The sequence below is a fragment of the Neofelis nebulosa genome, chromosome 1 (assembly GCF_028018385.1).
Source record: "Neofelis nebulosa isolate mNeoNeb1 chromosome 1, mNeoNeb1.pri, whole genome shotgun sequence".
In the NCBI taxonomy this organism is placed as follows: Eukaryota; Metazoa; Chordata; class Mammalia; order Carnivora; family Felidae; genus Neofelis; species Neofelis nebulosa.
The window spans coordinates 67,718,479-67,735,567 of NC_080782.1; the positions used below are offsets into that span (position 1 = coordinate 67,718,479).

Genomic DNA, 17,089 nt, shown 5'->3' on the forward strand with positions numbered 1-17,089 from the left:
TAATTCACCATGTAACTGTGGATTCATTTCGGGCTTTTCTATTCTGTTCCACTGATCTATGTAGTTATTTTTGTGCCAGCACCATACTATTTTGATTACTACATCTTTGTAATATAACTTGGAAGTCGAAATTGTGATGCCTCCAGCTTTGCTCTTTTTCAAGATTGTTTTGGCTATTTGTGTTCTTCTGTGGTTCCATACAAATTTTAGGATTATGTGTTGTAGTTCTGTAAACAATGCTATTGATATTTGGACAGGAATTGCGTCAAATCTGTAGATTGCTTTGGTATGGATATTTTAACAACATTTGTTCTTCCAACCCATGAGCGTGGAATGTCTTTCTATTTTTGTGACATCTTTCATTTCTTTCATCAGTGTTTTATAGTTTTCAGAGTACAGGTCTTTCACCTCCATGGTTAAGTTTATTCCTAGATATTTTATTATTTTTGGTGCAGTTATAAATGGGATTGTTTTCTTAATTTCTCTTTCTGTGGTTTATTATTAGTGTATAAAAATGCTATGGATTTCTATACAGTGATTTTGTATCCTGGGACATTACTGCATTCCTTTATCAATTCTAGTAGGTTTTTTTTGGTGGAGCCTTTAGGGTTTTCAATATAGTATCACGTCATATGCAAATAGTGAAAGGTTTACTTCTTTCTTACCAATCCGGATGCCTTTTATTCCTTTTTCTTGTCTGAATGCTGTGGCTAGGACTTCCAGTATTATGTTGAATACAAGTGAGAGTGGACATCCATGTCTTGTTCTTGACTTTAAGGGAAAATCTCTCAGTTTTTCCCCAATGAGGATGATGTTAGCTCTGGGTTTTTCACATATGGTCTTTGTTATGTTGAAGTATGTTCCCTCTAAATCTACTTTGTGGAGGGTTTTTATCATGAATGGATGTTTTATTATGTCAAATGCTTTTTCTGTGTCTACTGAAATGATCACATGTCTTTAATCCTTTCTCTTATTGATGCAATGTATCATGTTGATTGACTTGTGAATATTGAGTAATCCTTGCATCCTGGAAATAAATCCCACTTGGTGGTGAATTTTTTTTTTTTAATGTATTGTTGGATCTGGTTTGCTAATATTATGTGAGGAATTCTGCATCTATGTTCATCAGAGATATTGGCCTGTAGTTTTTTTTTCTAGTGTCTTTGTTTTTTTGGAGCAAGGTAATGCATGTCTTGTAGAATGAATTTAGAAGTTTTCCTTCCTTTTCTATTTTTTTGGAGTAGTTTGAGAAAAACAGGTATTAACTCTTCTTTAAATGCTTGGTAGAATTCTGCAGTGAAGCCATCTGGTCTGGGCTTTTGTTTGCTGGCAATCTTTTTGATTTTATTTCTGGTAATTGGTCTTTTCCAATTTTCCATTTTTTCCTATTCAATTTTGGAAAGTTACAGGTTTCTAGGAATTTATACATTTCTTCTAAGTTGCCCAATTTTTTGGCATATGATTTTTCAAAATATTCCCATATAATCCTTTGTATTTTTGGTCAGTTATTTCTCCTCTTTCATTTCTGATTTTGAGACCTCTCTCTCTCTCTTTTTGATGAGTCTGGCTAACGGCTTATCAATTTTGTTGATCTTTTCAAAGAACCAGCTTCTGCTTTCGTTGACCTATTCTACTATTTTTTTTTAAGCTTCTACTTCATTTATTTCTGCTCTAATCTTTATTATTTATTTCTTTGGATTTTTTTTTATGTTGTTGTTCTTCTTTTTAGCTCCTTTAGGTGTAATGTTAGGTTGTTTACTTGAGATCTGTTGTCCTTCCTGAGGTAGGCCTGTATTGCTATAAAGTTCCCTTTTAGAATAGAATTCAAAAATTTTGGGGACCACCGTGTTTTCATTTTCATTTGTCTCCATGTATTTTCCGATTTCCTCTTTGACTTCTTGGTTGACTTCATTCATTACTTAGTAGCATGTTATTTAGCTTCCGGGTATTTGTTGTATTTCCAGATTTTTTCTTGTGGTTTATTTCTAATTTCACAGTGTTGTGGTCACAAAAGATGCAAGGTTTGCCTTTGATCTTTCTGAATTTGTTGAGACTTGTTTTGTGGCCTAATATGTGATCTATTCTGGAAAATGTTCCATGTGCCCTTGAAAAAAATGTATATTTTGCTGTTTTAAGATGCAATATTTTGCATGTATCTGTTAAATCCACCTGGTCCAGTGTGTCATTCAAAGCCACTGTTTCATTTTGATTTTGTTTGGATGATCTTAAGTGGGGTGTTAAAGTCCTCTACCATTATTGTATTACTCTCTATTATTTCCTCATGTTTGTTACTAACTGCTTTAAATATTTGGGTGTTCCCATGTTGGATACATAAATATTTACAACTGTTAGATCTCCTTGCATTGTCCCCTTAATGATCATATGGTGTCCTTCTTTGGCTCTTGTTATAGTCTTTGTTTAAAAGTCTATTTTGTCAGATATAAATATTGCTACCTTGGCTTTCTTTTCACACCCATACGCATGATAAATGCTTTTCCATCCCTTCACTTTCAATCTGCATGTGCCTTTAGGTCTGAAATGAGTCTCTTGTAGGCAGCATATAGAGTCTTGTTTTATTTACTCATTCCATCACCTTATGTCTTTTGATTGGAGTGGTTAGTTCATTTACATTCAAAGTAATTATTGATAGTATATATTTATTGCCATTTTGTTACTTCTTTTCTGGTTGTTTTTGTAGTTTTTCCCCATTTGTTTCTTCTCTTGCTCTTTTTTCTCAAGATTAGTTGGCTTTCTTTAGTGATATAGTTGGATTCCTCTATTTCTTGCATATTTATTACTTGTTTTTGATTTGTAGTTACCATTCAGCTTGTATGTAACATCTTCTGTTTGTTTGGGAAGACCTTTATCTCTCCTTCTATTCTAAATGACAGACTTGCTGGATAAAGGATTCTCGGCTGCATATTTTTTCTGTTCATCACATTGAAGATCTCGTGCCAATCCTTTCTGGCCTGCCAAGTTTCAAAAGAGAGATCAGTCACGAGTCTTATAGGTCTCCCTTTATAAGTCAGGGCACGTTTATCCCTTGCTGCTTTCAGAATTTTCTCTTTATCCTTGTATTTTGCTAGTTTGACTATGTTATGTCGTGCAGAAGATCGATTCAAGTTACGTCTGAAGGGAGTTCTCTGTGCCTCTTGGATTTCAATGCCTTTTTCCTTCCCCAGTTCAGGGAAGTTCTCAGCTATTATTTCTTCAAGTACACTTTCAGCACCTTTCCCTCTCTCTTCCTCCTCTGGGATACCAATTACGCGTATATTATTTCTTTTTAGTGTATCACTTAGTTCTCTAATTTTCCCCTCATACTCCTGGATTTTTTTTATCTTTTTCTCAGCTTCCTCTTTTTCCATAACTTTATCTTCTAGTTCACCTATTCTCTCCTCTGCCTCTTCAATCCGAGCCGTCGTCATTTCCATTTTATTTTGCATTTCGTTTAAAGCGTTTTTCAGCTCCTCCTGACTGTTCCTTAGTCCCTTGATCTCTGTAGCAAGAACTTCTCTGCTGTCCTCTATACTGTTTTCAAGCCCAGCGATTAATTTTATGACTATTATTCTAAATTCACTTTCTGTTATATTATTTAAATCCTTTTTGATCAGTTCATTGGCTGTTGTTATTTCCTGGAGATTCTTTTGAGGGGAATTCTTCCGTTTGGTCATTTTGGATAGTCCCTGGAGCGGTGGGGACCTGCAGGGCACTTCCCCTGTGCCTGGTGTATAACTGGAGTTGGTGGGCGGAGCCGGTCAGCCCTGATGTCTGCCCCCAGCCCACCACTGGGGCCACAGTCAGACTGGTGTCTTCCCCTCTCCTAGGGGTGGGGTTCACTGTGGGGTGGCGTGGCCCGTCTGGGCTACTTGCACACTGCCAGGCTTGTGGTGCTGGGGATCTGGCATATTAGCTGGGGTGGGTAGGCAAGGTGCACGGGGGCAGGAGGGGCAGGCTTAGCTCGCTTCTCCTTAGGTGATCCACTTCAGGAGGGGCCCTGTGGCAGTGGGAGGGAGTCAGACCCACTGCCGGAGGGTTGGCTCCGCAGAAGCACAGCGTTGGGTGTTTGTGCAGAGCAAGCAAGTTCCCTGGCAGGAACTGGTTCCCTTTGGGATTTTGGCTGGGGGATGGGCGAGGGAGATGGCGCTGGCGAGCGCCTTTGTACCCCAACAAACTGAGCTCTGTTGTCCGGGGGCTCAGCAACTCTCCCTCCCTTTGTCCTCCAGCCTTCCCGCTCTCCGAGCAGAGCTGTTAACTTATAACCTTCCAGATGTTAAGTCCCGCTTGCTGTCCGAACACACTCCGTCCGGCCCCTCCGCTTTTGCAAGCCAGACTCGGGGGCTCAGCTTGGCCGGCAGGCTGCCCCTCTGCCCCGGCTCCCTCCCGCCAGTCCGTGCAGCACGCACCGCCTCTCCGCCCTTCCTACCCTCTTCCGTGGGCCTCTCATCTGCGCTTGGCTCCGGAGACTCCATACTGCTAGTCTTCTGGTGGTTTTCTGGGTTAGTTAGGCAGGTGTAGGTGGAATCTAAGCGATCAGCAGGATGCGCGGTGAGCCCAGCGTCCTCCTAAGCCGCCATCTTCCCTCCTTCTGTAACATCTTCTGTATACAGCAGTCTATATTAGGATGATGGTCACTTAAGTTTGAACCCACTCCTTTCCTTTCTTCATTTTAGGTAGATGGTATCATACTTTACATGCTTTCATTTAGTGAGTCCCTTGACTGATTTTTATAGATATACTTATTTCTTTACTACTTCTGTGCTTCCTACTTTCCTTACTCTTGCTTATGGTCTTTCCTTTCCACTTGAAGAGTCTCCTTTAACTTTTCTTGTAGGGCTTGTTTAGTGGTCATGAATTCCTTTTTGTTTGGGAAACTCTTTATTTCTCCTATTCTGAATGCTAGCCTTGCTAGCTACCTGAATGATAGCCTCTTTATCACTACCTTTTGCCATCTTAATTACTATGTGTCTTGGTGTAGACCTTCTTGGACTGATTTTGTTGGGGAATCTCTATGCCTCCTGGATTTGGATTTGTTTCCTTCCCCAGATTCAGTAAGTTTTCAGTTATTATTTCTTCAAATAAATGTTTTTGCCTCCTTTTCTCCTTATGGGATCCCTATATGAGAATATTATTATTTTTGATGATGTTGCTGAGTTCCCTAAGCTTATTCTCATTTTGCATAATATTTTTTTTCTCTCATGTGCTCAGCTTGGTCACTTCCCATTACTCTGTCCTCCAAGTTGCTTATTTGTTCTTGTGCTTCTACTACTTATTCCCTCTAGTGTATTTTTAACTTCATTTATTGTGTTCATCTCTGATTGGGTCTTTCATATCTCATTAAGGGTCTCACTGATGTCCCCCACTCTTTTCTCAAGTCTAGTGAGTGTATTAATGATTGGTTCTTCGAATTCTCAGGCATATTGCATATCTCCGTTTTACTTAGGTCTCTTGTTGTGATTTTGTCCTTTTGTTTCATTTTGGACATAGTCCTCGGTCTCATTTTGTCCTACTCTCTATGTCTGCTTCTGTATGTTAGGAAAGACAGCTACATCTTCTGCATTTGAAAGTAATGGCCTTATGAAGAAGAGGTCCAGTAGTGCCCTGCTGTGCAGTGTCCCTAATTCACCAGAACCTGATGCTTCAGGGGTGTCTCCTATGTGTGATGCATGTGCTCTGCTGTTGCAGCTGAGATGCTTTTCTCGTCCAGTGCAGTCATCTGCAATGGCTGTCTTTGTCTTGTTGTGGGCAGAATCTGGTTCCTGTGGTATTAGTGGACTAGTCTGGGTATGCCTTAGGCTTGGGTTGAGTCAGACCAGATGTGTGCTAGAGATACAGTAGCACCAAACTGCTGGGTGTTTTCCCTGTGTTGTCCTGAGAAGGTTCTGTTGGTGGGCAGGACCTGTAGTCAGAGCACTTGTCTGCCTCCGGTCCACTTCTGGGGCCTCCTTTGACTGGTATGTGTGGTTATCTTCCCCTTTTTCCAGGGTAGGAGTCACTTTGGAGTGGTGCTTGCCACCATAGGAACTGCCTGCACACTGCCAAGTCCGTGGCACTGCCTTGCATGGGCTGTTGCCAAGACAGTATTGGAGAGGGCAGATCTCCTAAAGCACAGAGTTGGGGGGCAGTGCCCAGAGTGAAGCTGCCTGAGGGGCTCCATAGATGCAAAGCCCAGGGGTGGGGGGGTCCACCAGTAAAATCTTAAATTAAAAATTTTAATATTTAGAAGATGATAGTAGGAGATTGTAACTAGTATCTCTCTTGATTTCTGTATTGTCAATATGTCAGTAAATCTTGAAGTCAGTCTATGTCTTGATATCCACCGAGATAAAGGATTCCTTTCCTTTCCTTCCTACCTTCCTTCCTAATTTTATTTATTTTGAGGGAGAAAGAGAGAGCAGGAACAGAGGACGGGCAGAATGAGAGGGGGAGAGAGAGATAATTCCAAGCAGGCTCTGTGTTATCAGTGCAGAGCCCAATAGGTGGTTCAAACTCACAAACTGTGAGATCATGACCTGAGCTGAGATCAAGCGTCAGATGTTTAACTGAGCCACCCAAGTGACCCATGAAGTAGGGGATTTCTAGTAATACAACCCCTGTGCTTCTGTTTCTGAAAATGAAAATGGAAGAAGCCAGTAGTATTTCTTTCTTTTTTTTGTATGATACCCTCGAATATTTATGAAATTATGCTTACTAACAAGTACTTAACAATTCAAGGGAAGGTAGTTAGTATGACTTTTGAAAAACTGATTCTAAAAAATTATAACAGTAATAGAGTTCAAAACAGATTCAGGATAATTCTCAACAAATGAGTAATAGCAGGTAAATTCCTTAACTTGAGAAAGGGTAACTATCAAAAACTTTTGAGTACACAGTATCACTATTTCTTATTCAAAGACGTACTAGAGTTCTTATGCAATATAAAGAGAAAAAAAACTGCAAAGGACACACAAAATTATCATTATTTTGCAAACAATGTGACAGTTCATATGGAAAATGCAAGAAAAATGTAAGAAAGTCTTAAACTACTGAGACAATTTAATGAAAGAGTTCAAGAAGGTTGCTGGATAATTAAATTCCAGTCATAACAGTAACAAAAACTACATAATATCTAGGAATAAATTTTAAAAATGTATAAAATTTTTATAGAGAACACTACAAAACTTTATAACAAAAATAACACCTAAATGAATGGAGATATGAAATTAATAACACCTAATACATACTGCTTAGTGTTTAGCATGTGCCAGACTTTAAGTGCTCTTACATGTATTAACTCATTTAATTCTCACATTTCAGTTTTGCATTATACTTTATCAATGAGAAAACCGAGGCAGAGAATTTACCCAAAATCAGTGCAGGTAGGTAGCAGGTTTGGGATTAGAACCCAGGAGGTCTGGCTCCAGAGTCCATCCTTTTAACCAAGAACCAATCTTTGTATTGTAAAGATATGAATTCTCCTCAAATTAATTCATAAATTCAATGTGACTATAATAAAAAATGCACTAGGCATTTTTTCTTTGAATTAGACAACAAGCTGATACGAAATTTCAATGGAAGTGTAGTAAGACAGAATATAACCACATTTTTACAAAAATAGGACAACTCACTCTACCAGGTACCAAGATTTATAAAACTACAGCAAATAAAACAAATGTGGTATGAGTGCAGGCACAGAGAAATTAAAATAGATCAGTGGAACAGAATCTAGAAATATCCAGCAAATACAAACTTACCACATGCCAGAGATGGAATTCATTAGCAATCAATGGGGAACAGTGGAATATCAAATAGGTAATTTTGTTAAAAACATAAATATGCATGTATGTATATGTATCTGTATATATATTATATATAACTGATCATATAATATTAATAAAAACCAACATATTATTTAATATGTAAGTTATATATTGAATAATTACACACACATACATATAAAATCATATATACTTGTATTTATGTAAAATTAGATCCCAACCTCTAAAACATACACGATTATATTTTGGAGATGAATTAAAGACCTAATTGTAAAAATAAAACATTAGAACTATTAGAAATAATATGAAAGTAACTTTATGACTCCAGGATAGGAAAAGATGTACAAATAATTCACAGAAAGCACAAATATGGCAATATATAATTAATTAGCTCTATAACAAAAACTAAGTTTTGTTATCACAAATGTAAAACAGGTAATGGATTTTGCAGGGAGGAGATGTGGTGTATATTATCTGTAATAGATTGGTATCAAGAGGATATTAATACATCTCTCAAATATTTAAGAGTAAGACATTTAACATAATGGAAAATGGGAAAAAGATGAACAAGTAGCAGAAAGAAAGTCCACAGTCTAATAAAAATTAAATAACAAGCTGATGTTTCATTGCCCACTGACTATTATAAAGCGTGACTCACAGAGACCTCTACTAGTAGAAATGTAAATTGATAAAATCATTTTGAGTGCAATTTGGCAAACACTAGTTCAAAACACTCATATGTTATGGCCGGCAATATGTTAGCCTGTTGTGAATTAAGCCTGTTAGCCATCTTGTGAATTAAGTTTTACTGAAGCACAGCCATGCCTATTTGCTTACATACTAACATCTATGAGTTGAGAAGCTGTGACAGAGATCATATGGCCCACAAAGAATGAGATATTTTTTTTATGACCCTTTAAGAAAAAGTTTGCTGTTAACCAAGAGAAACTCTTGCACAACTCTTACAAGATATGAATAAGTATGTTTACCAGAGCTGTTTAAACAGTGAAAAATTACAACCTAAATGGCCATCAACCAGGAAACATACAAACTATATTAGCCACACAATTACAAAAAAATTATGGTAAAATGGAAGTGTGAGGAACTTTCAGCCTACCAATCTCCAGTCCCTAGAAGTTAGCTCCATTAACAACTTGATGTACATTTCCCCAGCCTTTGTGTACATGTGTATAGGAGAGTAGGGACCACCACCAATAGGTGGTAGGCACCATTAGCTGCCCAAATATGTAGTAAACAAATAAAAAGCAAAATAAATAACCAAACTGTTAACAGAGATAGTTGGAAACTGACAATCTCACAGTCATGAGCAAGAATGGATTTTATTTTGAATTTCCCTAAACTGCTTACCAGTCATTTGTATGTTTTTACTAATCACTTGCATTTTCTTTTCTTTTTTTTTTTTTTTTTTTTTATTTATTTTTGAGACAGAGAGAGACAGAACATGAACGGGGATGGGTCAGAGAGAGAGGGAGACACAAACTCTGAAACAGGCTCCTGGCTCTGAGCTGTCAGCACGGAGCCCGACGCGGGGCTCGAACCCATGGACCGTGAGGTCATGACCTGAGCCGAAGTCGGACGCTCAACCGACTGAGCCACCCAGGCGCCCCTGCATTTTCTTTTCAATAAAATGATTATATCCTTTACCCATTAAAAAAAAAAAAACCAACAGATGTCTTTTTTTTCCTTAGTTTGTAGGAATTCTTGCATTATAGGGATAGTGGCTTTTTTCCCTTTTATGTGTTAAAAATATTTTCCCTTAGTTTATCTTCTGCAGAATATTTTAAAATTTTATGAAAAATTACATTTGTTGTCCTGTATTTTCTTCCATTAGTTTTAGGTTTATTTTTCACACTAAGATATTCAATCCATTTGTAATTTTTTTCTTTTTTTAAAATTTTATTTATTTTTGAGAGAGACAGAGAGAGAGACAGAGCATAAGCAGGGAAGGGACAGAGAGAGAAGACAGAATCCAAAGCAGGCTCCAGACTCCCGAGCTGTCAGCACAGAGTCCGATATGGGGCTTAAACCCACGAGCCGTGAGATCATGACCTCAGCCGAAGTCAGATGCTTAACCGAATGAGCCACCCAGGCACTCCCATTTGTAATTTTTCGTATACAAGGTTTGAATTAGGGATCTAATTTAATTTCTCTTCTCCCAAATAAGTTGCTAGCTGTACCTATGTATTTACTGGGCTATTTACCATTTCCCCCCAAATTTATGTATTTTTATCTTATTTATTTTTTAATTTACATCCAAGTTAGTTAGCATATTGTGCAATGATGATTTTAGGAGTAGATTCCAGTGATTCATCCCCTATGTAGAATACCCAGTGCTCATCCCAACAAGTGTCTTCCTTAATGCCCCTTAGCAATTTAGCCCATCCCCCCACCCACAACCCTTCAAGCAACCCTCAGCTGTTCTCTGTATTTAAGAGTCTTTTATGTTTTGTCCCCCTCCTTGTTTTGTATTATTTTTGCTTCCCTTCCCCTATGTTCATCTGTTTTGTATCTTAAATTCCACATGAGTTAAGTGATAGGATATTTGTCTTTCTCTGACTAATTTCATTTAGCATAATACCCTCTAGTTTCATCCATGTAACTGCAAACCCAAAATTTATGTATTTTTAAGGTACCCGATAAATTCTGAATTTTAATACAATGAAACTTATCAGTTTTTTCTTTTACAAATAGTATTCTATATCTTGCTTAAGAAATCCTTTTTTACCCCAATATTAGAAAGATATTCATATATATTTTCTACTGAAAGGCTTATTTTTAAAGTTTTACTTTTTAAAAAAAAATTTTTTTTTAATGTTTATTTATTTTTGAGAGAGACAGAGAGAGGCAGAGCATGAACAGGGGAGGAACAGAGATAGGGAGACACAGAATCAGAAGCAAGCTCCAGGCTCTGGGCTGTCAGCACTGAGCCTGATGTAGGGCTCGAACTCACAAACCATGAGATCATGACCTGAGTCGAAGTCGGACACTTAACTGACTGAGCCACCCAGGAGCCCCTTAAAGTTTTACTTTTGGCATTTAAGATGTTAATTTGAACAGACAGGGGAGGTAGTGAGAGGAAATTAACAAAAGTTATTAAATGCATGTATCATAACATAAGCAATATAGATATATTAGTTGAGCCTCTAGCCTCATTGTGAAAATAACAGGTATGGACTACAAAATGTATCATGGTACTGGGGCTTAAGTATCTCCTTAGTCTACCACCATACTCTAGCATAAAGCAAATATACATTGTGTTTAGGAAACTACCATATAAAAGATAAAAACTACAGTTTGGGGATGTAAAATGTCTTGTATTAGTGATTTTAAAACCATAAACTTCTTGGAATAAAAAATGTATTTATACCATACATATAAATGTAGGCCCTCCCTTTTATTGACTATTCCCTTAAATAAAATCTTTAAAATAATGTTTTCCTCCCAGTTTGTTGTAAAAGTTTTCCTTTTTTTGTTTTTCTTTCTTAATGCCCATACTTGCTTTGAAACAGACAAGGCAAATGGTAAGGCCTTGTCAGGGCTTAAAACATTAGCGAGTAATACACTTGTGTAAATACAAAGTGCTAAATTCAATAATGTATGAAAATGCTTGACAAATAGCAAAGCTATTTAATATTCTTTTCTTGACATCAACTGAGGTAGAAATATGGGAATGTTCTCCATCCAACTCATTTCACCTCTCCCTGTGTCCTCTTTCTATATTTCCTTCCTACTTTCTTTAAGTGAGGTCTTCCCTTTTTTTGTGTACAACTTAAAGAGCAGTGAAATATTCTGAATGTCATTACACATACTTAGATTACAAGAAGCAAAAATCTCAAAGGAGATTTTTGAAGAAGAAGTGAACTATCAGCTACCAGGTGACCAGCATCTAACACTTTTTCTCTCTTACTATTCCAAGGCACAGCAGAACAGAATCAGTGAAATGAAATACGGTAGAGGCAGAATCACGTGAACATTGGTTATGATGCGCAGCAGCCATAATAAATTATTATTCTGAAACAGTGCCTAAGTGAAGGTAGACTTATAAATATCTTTAATAATAAAATTTAATCAATGTTAACAGAGCTATAATTCATCACATTCTTAATAGCTCTTCTCTAGCCTGTGCTGTTTTATAATTTAATAATAAGTTAAGTTACCTGTGCTCTTTTCTCCATATCCTGGCAAGTACCTAGTTGTTCTTCCATTGCAACTCTGATTTGCCTTGCTTCATATTCCAATTGTCTTCTGGTCATATCTGTTTGTAAGGAAAACTAAAACCACAAATTAAACTGAAATGCTAATATCTCATAAGTTTATCAGTAAAAACAAAAAAGCATATTAATGCCTAAAAAGAAAATGAATATCAAATATGTAAGTTACTACGTGTAACAAGATTATTTTGTTCTTCCAGGAGTCCTAAAATTTGATTATAGGTGCTGGGCTCAGTCTGGGTCCCTGATGTGAAATACTGAGTTTAAAACTTTTACTGCCCTGTAGCCACAAATGGCTTTACTTAAATTGTACTGATTCATTTAAAATATATAACTGGTCCAGTTAGGGTAAGCCTATCTTCAGTTCCCATATTATCCTCTGCACTGAGGGGGTACTACTTTAATTACTAAAAACTAGCATATTAATGTGGACAACATAGAAAAATCAAGAAACCATCCATCATCCTTAAGTTTGTATCTCAATTTAAGGATTGTTATAAACATGCAGATTAAACAAAGAAACTCTCCCCATTTGCAAAATGAAGAAAATGGGACAAGGAAAAGCTTTTACATAATATAGATAATCACATATTGCAAGACAACACAAACGTTTTGGTAATTCAAAAAAGCAAAGCTGAAATAAACAAAAAGAAGTTCTTCATACAGGAGGGTGTTAATTCATTAAAAAATCAATTAACCCTATAGTTAAAATCCCGGGCACTAAGATAACTGCTAGACATACAAAAGGATGAAAAGGACAAGGTAATGAAACTTATAAACACATGCCTGGGTGGCTCAGTCAGTTAAATGTCTGACTCCTGATTTCGGCTCACGTCTGATCTCACGGTTTGTGAGATCAAACGCCATGTCAGGCTATGCACTGACAGCTCAGAGCCTGCTTGGGATTCTCTCTCTGCCCCTCTCCTGCTTATGCTCTCTCTCTCTCTCTCAATCTCTCTCTAAGTAAATGAATGTAAAAAAACAAACACAACAAGTGGTAATAGCTAAAATATGATTAAATAAAATAATAATGGGCCATGAAGGAAATGAGGAAGAGCTATAGATTTTTTTATGCTCTATATGCCTAGCAAAGAGCTGTGTCAGACCTGTGTCTGACTCAGAACGACATTCTGTAGCTCCAAGGATTCCAAACTACTTTGTGAGTTAAGTTAGGGGAACTCTCACCCTTTTCCCTTTCAATAATGCAGATGACACTCTACGGAGAATGTATTTCTACAGGCATACCCAAGTTATGGGTTGCAACACAGATGAATTAGTCTGTATGTTATTTCTAATTCCCAATGAGCCAGTTCTAACTCCACTTACTTATCCTCCACTTCCCAAAGTGCCCTGCAAAAAAAATAAAAAGGTAAACATGACAAAGTATGTGGCAATAATGTGGTTTAGATCTGATGTCTTAAAAGCAATGTCTAATATCTTGGTATTTGCAAATGAATGTGTTCTTAACTTGCTTCCCAATATAAATGCAAAAACTGTGAAATTAAAAAAAAATTTATGATATACATGCAGTTTACATTTGCTAATGTTGCCAAATGGTCTATAGTGTCTTATATATGCCAATAAATAAATGGGTTATTTAATAAATATGGGGATAATTTATTTGACAACTCATCTTTGTTTCAGATATTAACCAGTTATTCTCTCAAGTTGTCCCATATATCTAAGCACTTTCTTAAACCTGATTACATGTAGACAACTGGACTCTAAATTTTTTTGTTCTAATTACCAAAGTGAATGGAGAGCAATATGCTTAGGTATTTTTTATTTTAGAGTAAAAATCCCACCAAACCTTCCTGAGTTCCTAATCCCTGAATCCAAGAACTTTCCATTAACTGTTCTTTCACTATCTGAGTCTCCTTAACTCCCCAGAAGATGTCAAGGACACTATCAGGAAAAGAGATCCTTTCTCTTCCTCTCAAAATCTTGTATGATTGTTCTAGGAGACAGTGCATTTAAGCTTCTGGTTCCAGCTCCTGCCAGACAATGCCCATGAGGAAACCTGGCTAAGTACATGTTTTGAAAAAAGCATTCCTTCTTCCTTTTTTAAAAATGTTTATTTTTGACAAAGTGAGCGAGTGGGGGAGGGGCAAAAACAGAGGGGGACAGAGGATCCAAAGCAGGCTCTGTACTGACAGCAGAGAGCCTGATGCGGGGCTCAAACTCATGAACCATGAAATCAGGACCTAAGCTGGAGTCAGAGGCTTAACTGACTGAGCCACCCAGGCACCCTGTGTTCCTTCTTTCTACTTTTGCTTTTTCATTTGTTATATTCTCTCAAAAATGTCATTAGAAATTGAAAAATCAAAGCTAAGAGAGAACAATATATTTTTTAAAAATATTTTCTAACGTTTATTTATTTTTGAGAGAGAGAGAGATAGACAGAATGAGTGGGGAAGGAGCAGAGAGAGAGGGAGACACAGAATCCAAAGCAGGCTCCAGTCTCTGAGCTGTCAGCACAGAGCCCAACACGGGGCTTGAACTCATGAACTGTGAGATCATGACCTGAGCTGAAGTCCAAGGCTTAACCCTCTGAGCCACCCAGGCGCCCCAAGGACAATATAATTTTAATTAACCTATGTTTTTTTAAAACTGTAAAAAGTATTTATGGATAACAGTAAAATATAATTTTGTTTAAGATTATTAATGTATTCCAGAACATTCTGAAATACTCTTACATGTGTCATCCCATGAATAAACTAGTTGACATGGAGAGCTTGTGTGGGGAAAGAAAAGCTGACAAGATTAAATTCTTTTTCACATAGTTATATTTGCAAACCAAATTTTAGTACTTATAAAAAGTCCTAAGATCCTTGCCAACAGCTTTTGTCATTTATAATAACTGGAATAGCAGTCAAATTCTTTTCAAAGACACTTTAATTGCAAAAACTATATGGCATGTACTATGGTTAAAAAAAAATAGATGGTAATAAACAATTCTACAGAGTACGTTTGGTAATTAAACAGACAGAATAAAAAACAAATTGCCTAGTTGAATCCTGAATCCTTTAAAATTCAAACTTAATAGATTTTCTTAATTAGGGGCTGAAAACAAATTATTTGCTTGAGCATAATGAAGTTTTATCACCTTTACAAACAAAAATTCATTAACTATTACACATTTGAGTTTAAAGTTAGATAAAACATAGTACAGTTTACAGAAAACTAAAAACGCAGTTATCCTGAATTTTTAATGAGTAACAGGTATTTTTAAAAGATCAAGTTACTAAAGTCTAAAATAAGCTAAGTTACTTACATTTTCAGTTAAAGGAAGACTATCTATTCTTTTAGTGAGATTCTGAAGTTGAGCATAATACCAGTCTTTTTCCTTTTCTTCTTTGTCAAGATCAGCAAGAAGTAATGATCTGTTTTTCAAAAAAAGGGGAAGTTTACAAAATGCTAACAGAATACATAAAAGTAATTCTTATCAGCTGTAATTGTAATGTTCTCTATTTAAACTAAAGTACTATTAATGAAGAAGCAGAAAACTTAGTGATTTTAGATTTTTGAAGGTGGGACTTAAAATTTTATAATCATTAAAATTTGAGTATTAAAGTTTTTTACTTTTCCACCTAAATAAGATGTTAAACATCCTAACTAGAATGTTCACATTTCAACCAAAGGTTTTCTTCACATTTAGCATAGTCTAAGAATATGATAGTTTACAGAAAAAAGTACACATATAACAAAACTCAAAGTGAATATAAGAATAAAAAGCATAATAGAGTAGTAAAAAAAAGCAATAATTATAAAAAAACAAACCTAGAGTATAGGAAGCCACTGCACTGGACAGACATGGCTTTCAGCTTCTCAGCAGCCAAAATAATAAGAACTATTTTGTCACTGTGTATTTCTCCAAAGAAGACATACAGATGGCCAACAGACACATGAAACAATGCTCAACATCACTCATCATCAGAGAAATGCAAATCAAAACTACAATGAGATATCACCTCAAACCTATCAAAATGGCTAAAATAAAAAACAAGAAACAACAAGTGTTGGTGAGGGAAAGGAATGCTCATGCACTGTTGGTGGGAATGTAAACGGGTGCAGTCACCCTGGAAAACAGTATGGAGGTTCCTCAAAAAATTAAAAATAGAACTATCCTCCAATCCAGCAATTGCACTACTGGGTATTTACCCAAAGAATGTGAAAACACTAATTTGAAAAGATACATGCACCCTGTGTTTAGTGTAGTATAATTTACAATAGCCAAATTATGGAAGCAACTCAAGTGTCCAATGATAGATGAACAGATTAAGAAGAATGGAGAGAAAAAAAAAAAACAAAACAATGGAGTACTACGTGGCAATGAGAAAGAATGAAATATGGCCCTTTGTAGCAACATGGATGGAACTGGAGAGTGTGATGCTAAGTGAAATAAGCCATACAGAGAAAGACAGATACCATATGGTTTCACTCTTATGTGGATCTTGAGAAACTTAACAGAAACCCATGGGGGAGGGGAAGAAAAAAAAAAAAAAGGTTAGAGTGGAAGAGAGCCAAAGCATAAGAGACTCTTAAAAACTGTGAACAAACTGAGGGTTGATGGGGGGTGGGAGGGAGGGGAGGGTGGGTGATGGGTATTGAGGAAGGCACATTTGGGATGAGCACTGGGTGTTGTATGGAAACCAATTTAATAATAAACTTTATATTAAAAAAAAAAGAAGAATGGAGGTGTGTGTGTGTGTGTGTGTGTGTGTATACACACATATATATACATACATACATACTATGGATTACTCAGCCATAAAAAAGAATGAAATCTTGCCATTCACAATGACATGGATAGATCTAGAGAGTATAATGCTAAGTGAAATAAGTCAGTCAAAAAAGACAAACACATACCACATGATTTCACTCATGTGGAATTTATGGAACAAAAATGAACAAAGCAAAAAGAGGCAAACCAAAAAACAGACTCTTAACTAGAGAGAACAAACTGATGATTACCAGAGAGGAGGTTGGGGGTGGGGGGGGAATGGGTGAAATACATGAAGGGTGATTTAAGAGTACACCTATCATGATGAGCACTGAGTAATGTACAGAACTGTTGAATCACTATTGTACACCTGAAAATAA

General features: G+C 36.6%; 1 protein-coding gene across 11 annotated transcripts in view; it reads right to left on the reverse strand.

The window, feature by feature from the left end:
* APC (APC regulator of WNT signaling pathway) overlaps window positions 1-17,089 on the reverse strand; it is a 150,433-nt gene that overhangs the window by 44,995 nt on the left and 88,349 nt on the right. For all 11 annotated transcript variants that reach the window (XM_058724989.1, XM_058725011.1, XM_058724996.1 and 8 more), the window contains 2 exons: window positions 15,261-15,369; window positions 11,933-12,046 (listed from right to left, as the gene is read on the reverse strand). In XM_058724989.1, coding sequence (XP_058580972.1) covers window positions 11,933-12,046; window positions 15,261-15,369 — 223 coding nt within the window. The remainder of the gene's footprint in view (window positions 1-11,932; window positions 12,047-15,260; window positions 15,370-17,089) is intronic.